General features: G+C 53.1%; 1 protein-coding gene across 2 annotated transcripts; it reads right to left on the bottom strand.

Moving 5' to 3' along the window:
• Nucleotides 1–248: 248 nt before the first annotated feature.
• Nucleotides 249–16,877, bottom strand: SH3GL3 (SH3 domain containing GRB2 like 3, endophilin A3). 2 transcript variants are annotated; one of them, XM_055142581.1, is made up of 9 exons: nt 16,718–16,877; nt 13,413–13,481; nt 11,563–11,635; nt 9,670–9,813; nt 8,368–8,501; nt 6,649–6,807; nt 5,798–5,901; nt 5,091–5,200; nt 249–818 (listed from the first exon to the last, which is right to left on the bottom strand). In XM_055142581.1, the coding sequence occupies exons 1-9, from the start codon at nt 16,760–16,762 to the stop codon at nt 613–615; spliced, it is 1,044 nt and encodes a 347-aa protein (XP_054998556.1). In that variant the 5' UTR covers nt 16,763–16,877; the 3' UTR covers nt 249–612. The 2 variants fall into 2 exon arrangements, with proteins under 2 accessions (XP_054998556.1, XP_054998557.1); XM_055142582.1 differs by lacking the exon at nt 11,563–11,635 and having other exon boundaries at nt 16,718–16,776.
• Nucleotides 16,878–20,503: the final 3,626 nt, after the last annotated feature.

Raw genomic sequence — 20,503 nt, 5'->3', positions numbered from 1 at the left:
TTTCCCTAGCTCCCCCACATGCCCTGTCCAGAGCCCACAGCAGGGTCTGCTAGAAAGACCCAGCACACAGGTAGCAGCAGAACTGGGTCCCCCTGGGGTACCTCCAAGTGCGGGGGAGGGGGTTTGACGCTGGACAGGAGGGAAGCCAGCACAGGTCTGAGGCACCACAGACAAGTTCCCATGGGGTCACAGCCATGGGAGAGGGGTGCAACCTGAGAGTCATATGGACAGAAAGAACCACAATGACCTCTTGCCAACACAGTGCTCACGTTTATTAAGCGCTCTCGGGCTGGCAGAAGCTCAAGAAATAACATGGAGCAGAGGCCCACGGCAAGGTCCAGGAGCAGGCCCAGTGCGTCCCACCTGGCCACTGCAGGCACTCCATCGAGGATGTGCTGAACAGCCAGCAAAACACAGAAAACTACTTTGAGGTGGCTATGACAGGAAGATCGTGTATACAAAGTAAGTGGATACAAAATCCGTTATAAAGAGAGAGAGAGCACGTACAAAAAGTCACGGCGGGCGGAGAGCAGAGGTGCGGGGGCACAGGGGTATGGGACAGAGCAAAGGGACTCACGGCATCGGGAGGCGTGGGCTGAGTCACAGGTTTGTTTACTGAGGTAAAGGCACAATCACTTGCACATAGTTAATGGGGAAGAAGCCGGACTCCCCTCGGATGACACCCTCATACCAATTCTCATCAATCTGACTGGTCAAGGTGATCACATCCCCTTCCTTGAAGCCCAACTCGCCTTGGTTCTCGGGCTCGAAGTCATAGAGGCCCCGACAGCAGGGTTGGTCCGGGGCAGCGCTCAAACCTGCCAGGTCACATGGAGACAGAGACCATAGAGATAGTGAGCCAAGGAGCAGAGACATGAGCGGTGGGGGTTGAGGGGAGACAGCATAGGGCAGCTGCCTGCATGGGGGCTCTGCCCTCCCCACCCTGTCCCTACTCAACTCTGCCCGGAGCCCCCAAATGAGGAGTCATGAGCTCAATCCCGGCCCTGTTTGTGCCCACAGACACAGTGCTGGCACATTGAGAAGGGGGTCAGGTGAGCGGTGAGCAGGTGGGCACCATGTGGACACTGCAGTCCTGTGGGTAGGGGTGCCTTTCCAGGTGAGTGACCCTTGGAAGGCCCTGCGGGACCTACTGGACCAGGAGGGTGTCAGGATAACATTTCTAAATTGCTGTTTTTCACAGTGACACTGAGACAATGAACGGGAAAGATGAGCAGGGTGGCAGGAGGTAGGGACCCAGAGAACTCGTGACACTACAGTTGTCATAGGCTGGCGCATGGGGAAACTGAGGCTGATTTTTCTCAGTGCTCCCTAAATTGGAGTTTACCCCTGGGGTGGGAGGAGGGCGCTACAAGGATCCAGCTCAGCAGCAGCTGCCTCAGGGTCAAGTGGAAAGGGGCTGGGAACTTCCTATATCTCCCTTAAAAAAGGTCCATTTCCAGGTGTCCCAAGGGAATTTCCCCAGGGGTCGAGGCCACCCTCTTAGGAACGCATCTTCCTGTACCATAATACTAGACACTTTCCACGCAGCTTCCAATCCCTGGCCACTTGCGGCACCAGCAAAAGGAAACATCATTTCCGAACCAGCCCAGACCCTGTACCCACATCTCAGCACCCGCTTGAGAGTCAAGCCTCTGGGAGGCTCCTTCTACGATGAACATCCCCCCGCCCCAAGTCTGCATCCCCTCCCTTCTGCCATCTTCAGGGGAGTGGCTAAATGTTTCTTCCTGATGGCAGGGGACATGGTTCAGAGCAATCAAGCAACAATGCCAAGACTCACAGTCCATCTAGTTGAGCCTGTGCATGCCCTAAAGCCTGCCAGCTCAGGGTGGAGGCCCCTAATTTTTGAGCTAGTGTCAGTCAAGGGGTAGGGTGATACAGGGTTGAGAGCCCGCACCGGACACGACTCCCTCTGGGGGCTAATCCCCGATCCTGAGTTCCCTTTACCATGCCCGAACCCCAGGCCTCGCTGCCCTGAGCTCCCGCTTCAAAGCTCAACAACAACAAAAATATTAAATATCTAAAACAAATGGGTGAGGGGGAGAGGGGAGGTATACTGTGATTCTTGGTGGTGAAATATGTGCACTGGTGAAGGGATGGGTGTTCAAGCATTGTATAACTGAGACTTAAACCTGAAAGCTTTGTAACTTTCCACATGGTGATTCAATAAAAGAATAAATTAAAAAAATTAATAAATAAAACAAATGGGTGACGTGCAGGTGCTGGAGCCCAGAGTGGGTTTGGGGGGCGGGGAATGGGGGAGGGGAGCAGGAGAGGGTGTGTGTCCAATCCTGGGGGGATGTGGTCAGTGGGGTAGCCCCAGAGCACAGCAGGGCAGACAAGCTGATCCTAAGCCCCCAGGGAGCCTCCCTCTCTGCAGGCTCCAACATGGGTATCTCAGTCCCTGGAAGCACTCGATCAGAGCATCCTTCGGAAATCCCCCCCGAGCAATACACACACTAAGTCCTGGGGGCGGAAGGAGCTGGAGAGGCACCTGTGGGACAGGGGGCTGCGTCCACGCATCTTGGGGTCCCAGCTCTGAGTCCCGGGGGCACTAACCTGCGGACGGTCTCGTCTCCCTACACTCCCCAGCTGCGCCCGTGCGTTCGCTCCTGCTGTCTAGCTCGATTCTGCCTCCCTGCGGGCAAGGCCGGCTCCTGGCCTCCTAGTCTGAGGCCTGTAGTCTGCTGTAGGCTGGGGATCAACCAAGGGGCAGCGTTAACCAGGCCCTGCCAAGGGGCCACAAGGCCACGGGGGCCAAGGACCGGCCCCAGGGCTCCCTCCTGGGGAGGAGCCTGAGATCCAGGGGTGCCCCGAGAGGAAGGCTGCAGGTGACCCCCACCTCCAGGTAACTCGCACTGGAATTAATCCCATCTCTGGTGACTCCTGTTGGGTGTGAGCTCATTCATGCTCACTCGAGGCTTTCAGCACCAGCCCTGGTCTGCCCCAACACTCCCTCTGGGCTTCCTGCCGGGGCACCTGAGGACACACCCCGTGAACAATTGTGGGATGTCCCAGGCATTATCCTCGGAAATAAGGACTCAGGTCTCTGTCCTGGAATATGCAATGGTTCAGCAGCAATGAGGCACAACGCAGTCGGCGCCAAGACAACACCTCCAGGGTGGAGTGTGTGTCAACATTCCCCACTGCAGGGCTGAGATCTGAGTGCTCTAGCCACACTGTCACCAACCAAAAAGTCCCCTCTGGCAGCTTTTCAGGGCAGTGACTGGAGTCCACCCCCTGTACCCTTGAAAGCTCCCTCCACTGGGAAGTTGAGAGGGACCCTTTTCTGCCCATCCCCCACCCACCATCTGCATGCAGGCTTCAGAGCCCTTCTCAGAAAACAATAGTTCTATATGCAGGAGATCGGAAACATACCACCTGTGCCTGTGTCTCTGAGGGATGAGTGGGCCACAGTGGCTGGGACACAACCTGCCATGGGCCACATCCAATCACTTCATTTCAGCACCGAGTCCAGTCAGTCCAGAGGGTTCGGAAACACAGCCTGGACTGGGCCACTCCGCACACAGGTGCCGGCATCAAGGGCCACTGGGAGTCTCCAGTCCTAGAGTTTCCTCTTTCGAAAGAGTGGAGGTGAGGCGGACTGGGTGCCAAGGAGCAGGAAGGAAGGAGGTAGCAGCCTGCCGAGAGAGCCCCCCTCGCGCCCATCACAGCTGCATGCCCGCTGGAAACGCAGGCTCTAATGTGTGGGTTTCTGCTTGCCCTGTGCTCATCCACTCCAAATGCCGCACTCCATCCAGGTAAAGGCATATGCGTGAGTCAGCCGAAACAGTCGGCTCAGACACCACAGCGGCGGGAGGCAGCGTAAACCTCTTGCACAGAAGGGGTGGTGGAGTCCAGGGCGAAGCCTACAGCCTGACCACATCCGGGGGCCACACGGCTTCAGCCACTGACCTCAGCCTCACCCTGCAAAGCTGCTCTTGGCAGGGATAATACAAAGAGGCGTCCTCCCTGAGATGCCCAGGGGGAACAGGTCTGCTAATGCCAGGCTTTGTGAACCAGGCAGTGTCTGCTTTCTGCCAGTGTCGGACTCACCGGAAGGTCTGCGCTCGTGGACCACAAACTGCTCTACTCTTTCTTCTGGGAACTGCCCAGGCAGGCTCTTGGTCCAAGGACGTTCCTGGCTGCCTTTGCTCTCCAGGGACATGGGCTCAGGCAAGGCAGCCCCCACTCGGCACTTGGCCAGGTGGCCACGGTTCCAGCCAGGACTGACCCTCAGAGCTGTGTGCAGCCATCATTTCAAGGCACGACACCCCAGCCCTGGCCCCGGTCCCTGGCGTCCCATCCAGGACCAAGGAGGCCGGCTGTTCATGTTCCAGCTCTTCCCACCTCCCTCATCTCCCCTGTTTGCTTCCTTTCGGGACAAGAAATGATGAGGAAAATGTTCTTGGAATCTGTTGCTGGCAGCGACCAGAGATCTTTGCTTTAAATTGTTAGTGAAATGCTTGACATTTTTCCTGGACTTTTTAAACAAGCTGTGCGAGCCATTCACACCCACTGGGGCGTCGTTTCCCCTGAATGCCGGCTTGAAAGGACTGAGACTGGGCCATGGATTCACAGGGCATCAACCCAGAACCCACACTTCCTCACCCACACCCAGAGGCCCTGTCTACGGATGGGGCCCCAGAAACAGGGAAGGCCCCACAGGGCTCACAGTCATGTGGAGTTGAGTATGAGGCCAGAGCCACTGTCCCGAGCACTGTATGTAGATCCTGTACCTCTGATGACTGTCCTGCAAGCAGCTACCCCCTGGGGCTAGACCAGCCAGAGGGGGCAGATCCCAACAAAGGAACTCAGGATGCCACCACTGGGAAACCGTGGGGGAGATGGTGAGACCTTCTGATAGAGCCAAATCTCGGCAGATTTCCCGCTTTGTCCCATACGGTTTTGCACACGAGCGGCAGGAATGGCCGAGGAGCGGTGGGGGATTCTTTCAATTCCATTTCCAGCATGGGCCACGGGTGCATAAAGCAGGCCTCAGGGAAGGGGGCACTGGCGGGGGCGGGGGAGGCGCAGCCCAGGGCCAGAGGGCAAGAGGGGCTCTGTCTCACCTGTGGTCTTGGTAGAAGATGACATGGGAAGCCCGTTGAGCTCACTCAATGTCCTCTTGATGGGCTGGGGCTTGTACTCCCGACGGGGGACGTTCGAGGCAGCCAGTATCCTGCAGGAGAGGGAAATGGTCAGGACAGGGAGATGGTCCAGCACCAGCGGCCCTGCATGCAGGAGGAGCTGTCTGGGCAGGGAGGGAGCAGGGAACTTGGGGGCTCCTGCTCTCTGACAACTGGGGCCTCTCCTAGTCACCAGCACAAGGCAGGAGGGCGCCAGGTCTCAGGCATGTGAGCATCTCCCTCCTCCCCTCCTCAGGCAGAATCTGAGGCCACAGCAGGATGGGCTCTGCCGAGGAGGAGGAACCCAGCCCCCCCAACACGTCTAGATCCCGGCTCACTTCCTGATCATCCTTGCGCCCTTCCTCACAGTTTAAACCCATGGCAGGCACAACCCATTATCAGCCCAAGTCTGCAAATGAGAAGTCCAGCTGCTTCTCCAGGGAGGGAGCATCTCCACCGGGGAACGCTGAAGACCAATCACAGCGAAGGAGACACTGCCAGATCCCGGATCTGCTCCATCGACCAAAGCCATGTCTTTACTCTTACAGTGCAATCCCACCCAGTCGAGAGAGCCAGCTTGAGAAATTCCAGAAGAGAAGGGGGCGATGCAGGGGTGGCAGGGGTGAGGCAAAGGCTGAGGTGGGGCTCACCGGAGCTGCAGCTTATCCTGGAGCTCCTGCAGCACCTCTGACGTCTGCCTATGGTAGTCGAGTGCAGCCTCGATGAACACGGCCAGCTGGCTGACTTGTTCTACCTGGGGCACAGATGGAAACGGGTCCATCATGGGGTCAGAGCAAGGGCAGAGTCGTGTCAGTGCTGGCAGCAGCACCAGGGAAGAGGGGGCAGGGAGGGTGCCTCAGAGTGTTCGGCTCTTACACACGGGCTGTGGGATAGGCCTAAGGCTGCTCATTCCTGAAACAGAAGAGACTCCTTCAGCCTTCCCAGGACCCAAAGGGAGTCTCCATCCCTGCTGCAGCACCTCAGAATCTGATTCCCCTCGGACAAAGAAAACACAGGCTAGTAGCAGAGACCCCAGCACAACTGGCCTTTCTGAGGTCGTGTCCGAGCCCCACGCTTCCTCGTCGGAGGGAGGCCTTGCAGCCAAGGCAGGAGGCTCAAACACCAAGACAGAGGCTTCTGGTTGAGCATTTTCCACACTCCTGATGGAAACACAAATGGCCACAGGTCTTCCGTCTTCTACATCATGGACATTGACTTCCTACTCCAAGGCCTCAGCTGCCATCATTTCCCTAAGACTCCTCCCCTTCCCCTTTCCCCCAAGCACCCCGACACGAGCAGCTCTGAAGAACCCCCTGGGTCCTGCTGCCATTCCCAGAATCTGCCTAGCATGAGGCCATCCCTAGACAGGAGACATTGAGTACAGAAAGTTCTGGAAACTCCAGTCATGACTGTGGCTCAAGAGCTTCCCAACAAGCTATTTCTAGGAAGGAAGTCAAATTTTTTATTCACATTAAAATCTCTGTAAGGTCAAAATACTTACATCGTTTTCTAAAAAATTAAACATGCTTCTTTCAGCCAACTCCTTTGACTCTTCAAATTTTTCTACTGCTTGTCTGATTTCTTCATCTGGTATCTTACCTACCCGCTTCTTTTTATAATCATAATCCAGGCGGCGGCCTTCCAGCTTTCTCAGGTGGTGCTAAAAAATGACAGAGTGTCACATTGGAAAAACACCAAGAATCCTGTAGTCACCATACAAACAACCAATGCTTCCTCACAGTTTAAATCCAGTGGACAGGTGTCCATTTTACATGGCTTTGGTATCTTAACATTTGTTACAAGTTCCCTTCTCTGCCAATCCTCAAGGAATATCATGGGATGGGTGGGAGGGTGGGTGGATGGATGGTTACAGGATAGATGGATAGATGGGTGTATGGGTGGGTGGACTGGTAGATGGTAGACAAGTGAATGATGTATGGACAGGTGGAAGGGTGGGTAGATGGAAGAATGGATGGATGGATTGGTAGATGATGGACAGGTAGATGAACAGATGGACGGGTGGAAGGGTGGGTGGACAGATGGGTGGATAGATGGATGGGTGTATAGGTGGGTGAATGGATGGATGGATTGATAGATGGATGTCTGGGTGGGAGAACGAATAGGTGGTTGGATGGATGGATGGGTAGATAGATGGGTATATGGGTGAGTAGATGAATGGGTGGATGGATGGATGGATGGATGGATGGATGGATGGATGGATGGATGGATGGATGGATGGGTATCTGGGTGGGTGAATGGATGGGTGGATAGATATATGTGTGGGTAGATGGATGAATGGATTGATGGATGGATGGATGGGTGGATGGTGTCTGGGTGGGTGAATGGATGGGTAGATGAATAGATGTGTGGGTACATGGATGAATGGATTGATGGATGGATGTATGGGTGGATGGTGTCTGGGTGGGTGAATGGATGGGTAGATGAATAGATGTGTGGGTACATGGATGGATGGATTGATGGATATGTGTATGGGGGGTGGATGGATGGGTGTATGTATAGATGGATGGGTGTATGGATGGATTGATAAATGGGTGGAAGGATGGATGAATAGATGAATGTGTGGATGGATGAATGGGTAGATGGATGGATGATGAATGCTGAGGTATAAAAGTGCACGGGTGGCAGGTATCTGGATACACATGTAGATGTGTATGGATGGGTTGCAGATGAATGGATAAGCAGGTGGGTGTGTTGGTGCCTGGACATCCAAGTAGATGATGAATGAGATGATCAATGATAACAGAGGTAGATGGACAGACGAGTGGCTAGTGGGTGGGTGGCAGAGATGGATTTACTAAGCTGCATGCAGACACAGTTTACATATATAGGCTGGTAGCCTGTGCGCAACAGCAACTGAGGCACAATGATATACAGGAAATAAATGCATGTGCATAAAGAGTGGAGGGATTTCATACATTTCTCACATTCATCACCAGTATCCACATTTGTTTTTGTCGCTAGCTACTCCACTGGCCAGGTCAAGTGCACGTTTGGATTCTAGCTGGCTTCAGTGAGAACAGAACTGAATGCATAACTAATAATATATCAGAAGAACTGCTCCCGTGTCTCCTTTCCAGTGAGCTGGGGTCCTCACTGGGTCCTGTGGGGCCCCAGCTTTCCCCACATCTGCATGACACAATCCAGTGGTCTTAAGTACTGACATCACCATAAGGAGAGGCAGGCAGAGGTAAGGGCTTACCCCAATCTCTTTTAAATCTTTGTCCTGCAGTAACTGAAGTGGATCAATAAACGTTTGCTTTACGGTGATATCTAGAGAGTCCTTCACATCAGCCATGAGCTTCAGAGATTCCCCAACATCTATCAAGGCGTTGCCTTAAACAGAAAATGTTAATGAAATGGGTTCTTGGCCTAAGAGCGCTAGGTTAACAAAAATCATTACTGGATTCTTTTCCAAAATGTTGTATTCAGTGGAGAGTGGAAGAAGGCAGGCCCTCACTCCAAAACCTTCAACTCCTCACTCCATTTTTCAAAAGCCTAGAGGAATGTCGGCTTCACCTGCACCTCCGGGTTCTGCACTTTCGGACTCAAAGAAAAAGCAGTCAGGGTACACAGTGGCCCAAGCTACTACCAGATGGAGGTAAAGCTCTTTTCCAGAAATGGGGCCAGGCACGGAGCCTCTTGGAGAGGGGAAAACAACACGCCTTCTTGTAAACAGAAGAACCCTGTTGTTTGTAAACAACAGCGTAAACAACAGAAGGACATGTGCCAGGAGCTGAGCAGTAACAGTGAGGACTGCAGCAAAGGAACAAAACCTCTTCTCAGCGAGCAGCCACCACATCTGTGCAGGCCACGCCCAAACCCCTTAGCTGGCCCTCAGCTCCCTCCCTGCAGGCGTCAAAGGGAGCCTGGCAGAGTGGCCAGAGAAAAGCACCAGTAAGAGCAGGCTACTCCTGTGGCCAGCTCGGCCTGCACTCCAGGGGGCCAGTAAATGGAATCCTGGCAGAGACATTCCTACTCTGGTTCCTCAAGGTACCCCAAAGACCACACTGTCACCCCCATGGGCTGACAGAGTCATTCCTGCAGGGCTGAACAAGCCATTTCCTGATGCGTGGTCACCTAGCCATGAGTCATCGAGGGCCCACATGGCCATGGGTCATAAAGGGGTCTTGAAGCCATGTGTAGGGAAGGGGCCACACAGCCACGAGTCATTGAGTGGCCACACAACCACGAGTATGAAGGGGTCACACAGCCATATGCCACAGTGGGGCAACACAGCTATGTGTCACAGAGGGCCATGTGTCATGGAGAGGCCACAAGGCCCCACATCACAGAGGGACCAGTTCTGTGAAACAGGCCATGGGCCGTTCTATTCTGGTGGTTCACACAAACCTCTGGGGATAGCCTCCCACCCCCTACACCTAGGCCTCCTGCAGGGCCCTCCATGAAGGGTGGAATCTGGGGGTAACACTAGTATAGGGGGAGTCACTTGAACTTCCTCCAGAAGGGACGCCTCACTTCCGCTTCCATCCCTGGCACTCACCAAAGGAGGAGTCGTCCCCAAGCTCATGGCCGTACTTGAGCATACAGTCGCCCAGGAGTCCCTCGGTCTGCGGGTAGCCGGTGCTCTTCACCTGCCCCCGGAACTTCGACACGGTGCTGAGCATGCCCAGCTTCGCTCTGTAAGCTAAGGACACGGACACTCAGAAGCCTGCACGCCCGCAAATGTGGCTCCTCCCCGCCAGGCGGTGCCAGGTATTGAACCTGGGCTACATGTGTGAGGTGCCACCTTCATCCCCGCACTGTCTCTGGCCCTGGACTCCCACAGGGGCCCCTCCTGTGACACAGCCGGACAGTGCACAGACATGACAGTTTGGGGCCCGGGGCCCTGCCAGTGTCAGGGAGCCTCCCAGGTCACACATGTGGTGCTAGGATCAAAGTCAGGGTGTTGCTCATGCCAACCTGGGCTCCACCATGAGTGCTAGTCCCAGGTTCCAGACCCTTTCTCAGGGTGGTGCCAGCCAGGCACTGGGGTGTCATGATGGAATGGACAGGATGGCACACTTGGGCTTCCTCTTGCCCAGGCCTAGCACCAGAACCGCAGACAGGGTGTCAGGACCAAGGGAAACTGTCCAGTGGCCCAGTGGGGCAGGACAAGAGGCCGGGAAAAAATAGTCATTAGCTTCAGGACTGCAGGACCCCCCCCCCCCACTCCCAGAAGGGAAGCTACCCCCATTCTCCAAGTTCACCCAGTCTGGGGATCCGCAGGAGATCAGAGCTGCCTCCCTGGGCCCCTGGAGCAGACAAGTGCTTTCCCTATTGGACTATCTAAGATCCAATGCACATGGCCGACCCAGGTTCGATCCCCAGCATCCTATATGGATCCCAGGAGTGACCCCTGAACACTGCCAGGTGAGGTCTCCCCAAACCAAGTGAACAACAAAAGACACAGAACTGTATTGGGGGGGAGGCACACCAGCCCAAAACTCTCCAGGCCCCAAACTCTCTTTTTAAAAAAGTTTTTATTGAGACTTATTCAAAAGATGTGAAGGAAGAAGCCCATGTTCAAGAGAGAACACAGGCTTCTCAGTGTGGAGATAAACATGCAAAGCAAAGCAGACAAGCAGTGAGATCTGTGCCGGAGGGAGACCGTGGGCTTGAAGAGTGAGCCAGAGCTCTTTATTTCTTTTTTTTTTGGTGGGGGTGGGGTCACACCTGGCGATGCACAGGGGTTACTCCTGACTCTGCACTCAGGAATTACTCCTGGCCTAGCTTGGGGGACCATGTGGGATGCTGGGAATCGAACCCGGTCGGCCGTGTGCAAGGCAAACGCCCTACCCGCTATGCTATTTCCAGCCCCCAGAGCTCTTTATTTCTTCTGACTCTTCTGCCCTACTCTACAGTGCTCTCACCCAAACCTCCCTGCTTGTACTCTCTCAGGAGAGTCTCAGTTTGGGGTTTTTGCTCTGGACATTTGCAGGGTGACAGTGACAATAGGCAGACCAAAAATTCTGAGAGCAAAGGCAGACTCTGACGCCAACCAGCTTCAGGCTTGGGCGCCCCCTGGTGCTAATCATCGTACAAGGCAGGACCACTCATGGGGGACCCTGGTTAAGGGGTTGGAACAGGCCTCTGCTTTGTTTGACTTCCCTTCCCTTCATATCCTCAGCACCGCTTGGGCTGGGTGAAAGCCCTTCCAGGCTCACACAAGGAGCAAAAACTTGACAGTAAGCAGAGAGAGAGGGCGGGGCTGAGCAAGGAACCTCGGCAGTTCCTCCGCCAGGTCAGAAGCCCCAGGCAAGGACAAGGAAATTTCCGAATCTGGGTCCCCGAGGTTGCAGTCTCTAAATGGAGCAGAGCCCAGCCACGTAAACTTAGGGTGTCGGGTCTCTGGTAGACAGTGAGCATGGTTTTGAGGGACATTCTGTGACTTTACCTGGATTTGGCTGGAGATATTCTGTGGCTTTTGAAATCAGTTCTGTGACAGCTTTATTGGTGACATCTATTTTCTTAAAGAGAAACACACAGAAATGTCGAGCAGTCACAAATGCTGTGAATTTGCAGAAATAGTATTCCTAATTGTGGACTGCTAGCACTGCTGGAATGGTGTTAACGTGAAGGAATTTCCCCACATGGGGGAAGCATCCTTACCACTTTTTTTATTTGGGAGCATCACCCCCTACCCAAGTAGGACTCGACTGATTTCCCCATCAAGATATGCATGAAGGTGCTATTCAGTGAACCCAGACACCTCATTCCAAGCTGCTGGACCACTGGACCACACAAATCCTGGACCAGTCTTGGCCTCTCCTGCTCAGAGTCACCTCTGAAGGTTGAGGACCAGGGGAGGCTGCTGGCTGCTTTAGACCCTTCTAGATCTCTGGAGGGTAAAACGTCCAAGAGAGGGACATTCACAACCTCCCAGGCCCTGTGACAGCTCAGGATCCCCTTTCCAAATTAAAGTGGACGCACAGGCCCCAGGCAGGCAGTTTTAGTATATGGCAGACTACACAACTTTTGTGGTTCAAACCCAAAACTTGCCATTCCTGCTGTGCATTTATAAGTGGATGTGAGAGGATGTGTACGCACATGTATGAATATGAGTGAGTGTGAGGGGGCAAGTTATGTATATAAGTGTGAACGTGTGTGTGCATGTATGAATGTGTGTGTACATGTATGAGTGTGTGGGGTAAGTTATGTATACTAGTGTGAATGTATCTACATGAATGAATGTGAGTGTATGTGCATGTATGAGTATTAGTGTGTATAGGTGAGTGTATATGTAAGTATGTGTGTATATATGTGTGTGCGTGTGAGTATGTGTGTGGGTCGGTGCATATGTGTGTGTGAGGGAATGTGGGTGTGTGCATGTGTGGGGGGTGTATGAGTGTTTCTGTCAATAAATGCAATGCACACTTCTCAGCAAACCATCAGAGCAAAGGAGAAAGAGGAGGGAAAGCTGTTGTGTAGTCAACTTATTACAAGACTGCTGTTTCACTGATGAAACTGCTTCCCCTAATGCTGGCACATGCCCCTGAGCCCCCAAAGCCTGAGCCCCTATAACAGCAACCAAAAGTCACATGTGGCTCTTTCACACTGACACAAAGAACCTGGTGGCTCAGCTGCCACCTGCCTCACCCTTTCTCTCTTTCTCTTTCTGTGTATCTCTCTATGTGTCTCACTGTCTCTTTCTGTCTCTGTCTCCCTCTTTCTCTCTGTTAACTGTGGTAGAGGGGAGCTTTACAAAGAAACAATTCTATTGGTTTTATTTCATTCTGCTTTTCATTATATTCTATTTTATTAAACCTACCCTCATCTGTATTGATTCCCTATTTCTACCTTGGGATTTCACTCGCTCTTTTCCCAGCTTCCTCACTTGAAGAAGTTCTTCCTTTTCCACCAGAATTATTCTTTCACTAAATGTATTTGAGATCCAGCCCCATCTCACAGGTTTAGACAGAGGAAATTCTCTTATGCCTAAGTGATATATAAGCTTTCCTTTGAATTTCTTCGTCTAAGATTTATTTTTATATATTCTTTAACTACAAAACATCCAGAACCAGATTCTCAATTTGAGGAATGCAATCTAGTCAAGAGTGTCAATAATATTTTATGCAATAAAAAGTCATCTATCTAGGGGCGGGGTGAAGGTTCAACTGGACCATGGCGGTGCTACAGCCCGGGATCTGGGTGAGGGCTGGAGATGGGAACCCTCCAGGAGCCCATATTTGCTCCCCAGAGTTTCACAGCTTTGCCATGAAAACTGACACAGAAACATGCTCTTACCCTTTCCATATCAAGAAATTCATCATCTAGCTTGGTTCCTTCGATGCCGGTTATCTTCTCACTGAACAGCTGCAGAGACAAGCAGAGACAAACACAGATTCCATGGGTGGTGAGCATGACTCGGGTCCCAAGGCTGACTGACTCCAGCCTCAAGTCAGCCAGAAGGTTACTGACTCTCAAGGGCCCGGCAGCTCTGCAGCTTCTGCAGCTGCCACATATATTCTCATGTACAAAAACCCTCACAGACCTCCAGCCTTCACTTTATGACCTATTTCTATCATCCCTGATCACGACCCATGTGTCTGGTTGACATTCTAGTTTCAAAAATTTCTTGTAAACAGTTTCAAGCCCTAGAAGGGACAGAAGAATCTAAACAATCAGAACTCATAAAACCAGGGCTGGAGAAATGGTATCACAGGTAAAGTGCTTGCCACGCATGTGGCCGATCTGGGTTTGATCCCTGGCACCTGAGCACAGAGTCAGGAGTAAGCCCTGAGCACCGCCGCATGTAACCTATCCAAAAAGGAAAATGAGTATGGTAAGAACTGTATGACAGGCTGTGTGGCGCTGGTATTGGTACCCCCAGGCGTCTCTTGCTTCATCACCGAGCGGTAGGGCCCTGGCGGTGCTGGCCAGCAGATCAGCAGCAGCTCAAACCATTGGCCAGACAGCAAAGTTTCTCCCTGAGAGATGCACCCTCTCGGGCCACCGCTTAATTTAAAATTCACATGGCCAAAGAACAAGGAGGCGCTTCTCTCCTCCATAAACAAAGCCGTTTTATTCATATGTGAAACTATTCTGCACTTCTATATGGAAGGAGGCCTTCAGCTCCAGGCGCAGCCGCCTGACGGAATGGCTGTACTGAGCTGGAGATGGGGGTGACAGCACACACATGAACAGGCACAAGCACCCCCACTGCCCTGCCACTCCAGCTCCCCTCTCTGAAGCCCTGGCCCCCCTCACCTAGCCCTGGGGAGACTAAGGCTGACAGGACAGGCTTCTCAGACCCGAGACAACACCCGATCTCACTGAGCCATGGCTGTATGACCACACCCCCTGAGCCAGGTGTGGACCTGATGAGCTGTGGCTTCATGACCAGGCCTTCTAGCTATATGGCTGTGACTATACCTGCTGACCTGTTGGGGTCTCATTTCTCCTCCTCCTACCTCACTGCAGGCCAGAGACCCCAGAGCTGTCAGTTTCCTAAGCACTGGGCCTGGGGAGGCAGTTTTGCCTCATGCAGAGACTGGGCCAATCCCATGGCATACAGGGAACTACAGGTCCCTCCCTGTCCCGCCTCTAGCCAAGAAACCCCACCCGAGGACCACCCTCCCACTCTCAAGCCCCATAGGGCTTCCAAAGCCAGCAAACCCATTTCCTCATCAAAGAATAGGTCTCTTGAGGGTTTAATTTTACCCACTCGAGTCTTTGGGGCTTTTTACATTGCGGGGACTAAATGAAATAAACCCAGCAGTGCTAGCACCTTTGCTGTGCATCTCTGATGTCACACTCCACACCGGAAGTCTGGCTCCAAAAGGGTTTGCATGAGTGGGGGATGGGGGGTAGAAATTTCTGCTAATGTTCCCTTCCCCAGGACCCTCCCAAGTTCCACAAGGAGAGTGAACACACCCTATTTCTTTAAAATATGCATGTCTAGCAACGCCAAAGGGTACCATCTGGTTCACATAATGCCGCGTGAAGTTTCTAAGAAGCTGAGTGGGCACAGCTCGAGAGGGCACAGATACAAGCTTTGCAGGGAGCAGAAATGCCAGGATGCTCTGGCAAGACTGACCAGGCAGGTTCCCCAAGGCTGACACCAGCTGTGATCCATGTGGGAAGTAGGGGACTACATTCCTCAGCAGGTGCACCAGTGAAATGTGCGTCTGTGATCTCTGTCACCAAACACAGGCTATGCTCAGCACTCCTGACCCAGCGGGAGGGCAGAGGTGCCCCCATTCTTAGCTGACAGCTGCTCCCCCTGGGGCTTCCACAACTCTCTCCTGAACTCCCATCCCTCTTCTTCCCACCTGGGATCCCCCCAAGTTCCACTTCTTGACATTTTAAAACAGCAGGTTAAACACAACCACTGGGCAATGTGCTTGCCTTCCACACAGTTCTTAAGTCCTGAGAACCTTTGTTGAGAACCTTCCCAAAAAGACTGTCCCTCAATATGTCATCCCTCCCCCACAGAAGTCCATATTAAGCCCAGGGTATCCCCCACCCCCACTTTGCTCTTCTACTCCCAAACCTGTATTTAGGCTGGACATCCCAAACATTCAGAGCACATCTGACACCCTGAGCCCCTGGGGTCTGACTGGGGCCAATTGCACCTGACCTTCCACAGACCAGACTGTCACAGCAGCAGCCACCACCTCCTGGCTCTCTGCCACCAGGAACAGCACCTCTGCCCACCTTCTATCCCATTTCCTCTGGGAAGAGGGGTGAGAAGGATCCCAAAGTCCATCATCCTTGTCGAGGGACCAAGGGAAGTCTCATGTCCCAGTTGCACTCAAAGCGGGGGTGGGGGTGGAGACATCCAAAATTGAGCTACTTTGATTCTGGCAAAAGTGGGGGTGCTGGGGAGGAAGGGAGGGAGGGAGACATTGGTGTGGGCGTGGGGTGGCTCTGCAGGACTGGAAGCAATCCTGGAATTTCACACACAGACATGCACACGTTTCATGCTTTCCACACACATGCGTGCACACACAGGCACACAGATAATGCATGTCTTATGCTTTCCACACACATGCGCACGCACATATATACACTTCATGCTTTATACGTGCTTCATGTCTTCCTCTTTTCCTGTTTTCTGGGCCCCAATCCTCTCACCTCCCAAACCTCCTTCCCCCTCCTCACACTACAACCTTCCCAGGTGTACTCCTTTCTCCAGGAAGCTTTCCAGGACGCCCCCGCCTGAAGACCCGCGACCCAGGACCCTCGGTGCGCCAGAGGCAAGCCAGGCACAGCTTGTTTACGCCTCAGTCTGCAGCTCTACTGCAGACCCGCAGCCCTGGGTGCTAAGCAGCCGAGCCCAGGGTGGGTGCGCAGGGCACGAACCCGCCGGGTCCATTCCGGGGGGGGGGGCGCGCAGGGAGCCGCGTACCTATGCGGGAACCCGTCCTGGGGGCGGGGTGGATGGATGGAGAGACGGATGGATGGATGGAGGGACAGGCAGGAGGACGGAGGGACGGGCGGGTGAATGGAGGGACCGACGGACGGATGGAGGGAGGGACAGGCGGGCGGGTGCGTGGGTGGATGGGCGCCCTGCCCAGGCCCGCTGCCCCCGCCGCGCCCGCGCGCACCTGGCTGGCTTTGTGAAACTGCTTCTTCAGCCCCGCCACCGACATCGCGGAGCCGCCGCCCGCCCGCGCTGGGCTGCTGGGCTGGGCCGGGGCCGGGCCCGCCGCGGCCGGTCCCCGCGCGCCGCTGGGCTCCGCGCCGGCCTCCCAGCGCCGCTGTCACCGCGCACCCGCGCACGCAGAGGACCAGGCGCGCGCTGCCAGCGAAGCCAATTGGCCCGGCTCGGTGCGGTCGGCGAAGCCCATTGGCCCGGCGCGCGAGACCGGCGAAGCCCATTGGTTCGGCGCGGTGCGATGCAAATAAGGTCGCCCGAGCGCCCGCGCGCCGCATTGTTGCGTGAGACCGAGGGCCACGGGGTGCCCCCGAGCGGCGGGAGCGGGCACAACGAACCGCGGGGGGATGCAGGGATGCCGGGATGCGGGATGCGGTGGTGCGGCGTCGCCGCCACCGCTGGCGTCCTTGGGGCCTTGGGGCGACGTCGCCCAGCCCACTGGCGACAACGTCATCCCCCGTGAGGTTTGGGGAAAGGAAGGGCCGGGAAAGGCCTCCCACAGTGGCGACCTCGCGCGCGCCAGGGAACCCAGAAAGAGCATCAGTGTCCCTGGGGCGGGAACAGCAGGCCCGGGAGGCCCCAGGATGTCTCCAGGAGGGACCCAGCTCCCTGGGCTTCCTGGCCCCAGGAATCCAGGGTCCTGAACACCACATGGGTTCAAAGAGCTCAAGTACATCCACCGCAGGCCCACGCGCCCACCTCGACAGTCCAGCACCAGCGTCTCTGGAACTTGCCCCCAGAAAATCAGGGCACCTAGAACCGGCTCTTAATGGTAACACTGAAGGAGCTTCCTGCTCAGATTTCTAGAAAGACACATCTCTCTGGACCCTTAGTTGTCCTTGTGTGGGGTGACCAAGAGCCCCTGGTGGCCCAGGATACTTCAGTCCAGTCTAACCCACGATGCACTTCCCTAGAAGGCCCCGTGTGAACCCAGAAGGATGAACTGGGTTCCACAGTCCCTCGGGTCCCTATGTCCTGCTGTAGCCATGGAGAATGAAGCAGGACCATTCTGCAGCTGTGGATTAATTTGGTCCTGGAGGTACAGCTAGGGAGGACATTGAGGGTGAAGAAGAAAGATTTGAAAACCTCCCGGGACTGGATTGGTCCAGGCACAGGTGGCACCCAACCACTGGAGCAAGCTAGAAAGTGTCAGGTCACAAGACAGAGTCACACCCGGGAGGGCCCTTAAACCTCTAAAACAACCAATTACTACTCAGCAAGAATGGGTTTCCATCTAGACCCAGTCTTCTCAGCTGTACAAAGATTGTTTTTTACCTTTTTACCTGGTAACCAAGGCCGTTCTGAGAAAAAGCCAATGAGCTGTAAGAAATATAATTTAGGGGCTGGAGCGATAGCACAGCGGGTAGGGCGTTTGCCTTGCACGCGGCCGACCCGGGTTCTAATCCCAGCATCCCATATGGTCCCCTGAGCACCGCCAGGAGTAATTCCTGAGTGTAGAACCAGGAGTAACCCCTGTGCATCTCCGGGTGTGACCCAGAAAGCAAAAAAAAAAATATATATATATATATATATATAATTTATAAACTATCCTGGTTTTTAAAATTTATTCTCCCCACCCCCACTCCCATCCTTGTTCTTTAAATAGTACCCTCTACAGAGACCCCAGTGGAACATAATTTGGGTTGAAACCAGTTTGTGGAACCCCCATCTGGAAATCTAACACCATCCATCCCCCAAATAAACATTGTTTTTGTTTAGCCTCATGATGTTTTATTTGGCTGACAGTCTTTTTCTGGGTGGCTTGATTTCTCATATTTGTTGTATTTCAAGTTCTAAATTAGTGGTACTTTTGTCAACACATCTGGGGGAGGGGTTTACATGACCTATTAAGTTAACTTTTATAAATGATCCATAGGCGTTTGCAATAAAATGTTATGTCAATTTCCAGAATAGACTTTTCCATCTCATTTGTATTGGTAGCTTGTTTCTACCACAGCAAATGTCTCAAGGATTCATTTCACACGAGCTGGTTTGAACCAGGTTGGCTGGTTCAAAGCATGCCCTACAAAGCATCATCCACTGAGGCTGGAGCAATAGCACAGTGGGTAGGACGTTTGCATTGCACACAGCTGACCCGGGTTCGATTCCTGGCATTCCATATGGTCCCCTGAGCACTACCAGGAGTAATTCCTGAGTGAAAAGCCAGGACTAACCCCTGAGCATTGCTGGGTGTGACCCAAAAAGAAAAAAATAAAGCATCATCCACCTGCAATCCAAGGTCCAGGTCTCTCCCATCTACTCAGGAACGATCCCTGAGGGAGTGGGGAGGGGACCCCTGTGGTCACATCTTCCCATCCAAATTACACCAATCAGACTTTTGGGCTTATTTATCTTGACACTGTGTCCTGACACTGATGGAATCACTTATTAAAAATGAACTGATGTGAGTTGTAGCCTACATTCGAAGCTTATATAGCTTTACATGGTGGGGGAGGGCTTATTTGTATAGCCTTATTAGGGGTATGTGTCATGCATTGGAGTGCTTATGTAGCCACTGACAGGGGAATTGATCCATGTTTGTGTGGGGGCGCCCTGTCAGCATTTATAACTGTCAGGGCTTTCCTGGAGATTGGAACTGTCTTCTTTATCATCCTATTCATAGCTGTGGCCTTGTCACTTGTTAATTGTCACATCTCTGCTCTATGCCTCCAATGTCTTCATCACTTCTCTATTCTTTTTCCAGCTTTATTGCATGCAGACTGACATGACCTGTGTGTAAAGGGTTCCCGTGAGCCAACTGACATGAAAGCCCATGTGTAAAGGGTCCCTGTGAGCCGACTGACATCAAAGCCCATTTGTAAGGGGTCCCTGTGAGCTGACTGACATCAAAGCCCATGTAGAAAGGGTCCTCGTGAGTATGAAACACTCATGTACAGAAGCCAGCTCTAGCTTTTTCACACAAACTGTGGTTTTTCACCACTGTGTAATTACCAAAGGGCAGAGGCACTCTCTGTCTCTCTTCTGCCACCTGTATTCGGTGGTCTCCGCTTCCCCACCCCAGAGAGGTCGATGGCGATGGATGGGCAGACGAAGGAAGGAACGAGGGCCAGACTGGTCAGTATCAATTGCAGTTTATTCCATTACCATATCCATTCCCCTCTGATTCTCCTCCTACTTCTTTCTCCCCCATGCTACTTCATTCTCCTTCTGGATCCCCCTTAATTCTCCTTCTGGCTCTGGATCTCTCTTCTGCTTCTCTCTCCCCTGAGCCCCTCTGGCTCTCACTTCTGACTCTGTCTCTTACTTCTGACTCTGACACCCTCCGCTCTTATGGTCTTAGCTTATATAGCAATCACATAGAGTGGGTTGAACATTAATAAATCAACAAAGAGAGGTAAGACCACTCCTCCAGGAGATTAATTCAAGGACAAAATCTTATAAGGAGATTACTCCAGATTACTAAGAGATCCGCTCAAGGGTGGGATCCCAACAAGGGTGTGTTGCTTTTTTCTTTCCTAAGCTAGTAATCCACTTAAATAGCTATGGTAAGTCTGCTTCTAATATTTCTAGTAATGTCACTCTATGAGCACAGTAGAGATATATCAAACTTAAAGTTTGATTCTTCCTGAGGACATCTCACTATATATTCCAGACCGCAGTCCTCAGGCCAGGTTAGTCTTCCTAACCCCAGCAGGGTCCTAATCTCGTTGTTACTTTTGGATCATGACAGCATTTGTCCATGACCATGCTCTCAACTTACAGTTGAATATTGTAG

The sequence above is a fragment of the Sorex araneus genome, chromosome 6 (assembly GCF_027595985.1).
Source record: "Sorex araneus isolate mSorAra2 chromosome 6, mSorAra2.pri, whole genome shotgun sequence".
In the NCBI taxonomy this organism is placed as follows: domain Eukaryota; kingdom Metazoa; phylum Chordata; class Mammalia; order Eulipotyphla; family Soricidae; genus Sorex; species Sorex araneus.
Note: the sequence above shows the minus strand (reverse complement) of the source record. Positions and strands in the feature narration are given on the sequence as shown.

What these genes read in the sequence shown, in the direction of transcription:
- SH3GL3 (XM_055142581.1), bottom strand. Translation starts at nt 16,762, where the DNA reads ATGTCGGTGGCGGGGCTGAAGAAGCAGTTTCACAAAGCCAGCCAG. An exon ending in TGGGGACGACTCCTCCTTTG is followed by an intron (nt 8,502 to 9,669) that starts GTGAGTGCCAGG and finishes TTTCTGTTTAAG; the next exon opens with GCAACGCCTTGATAGATGTT. An exon ending in CAGGATAAGCTGCAGCTCCG is followed by an intron (nt 5,201 to 5,797) that starts GTGAGCCCCACC and finishes CCTCTCCTGCAG; the next exon opens with GATACTGGCTGCCTCGAACG.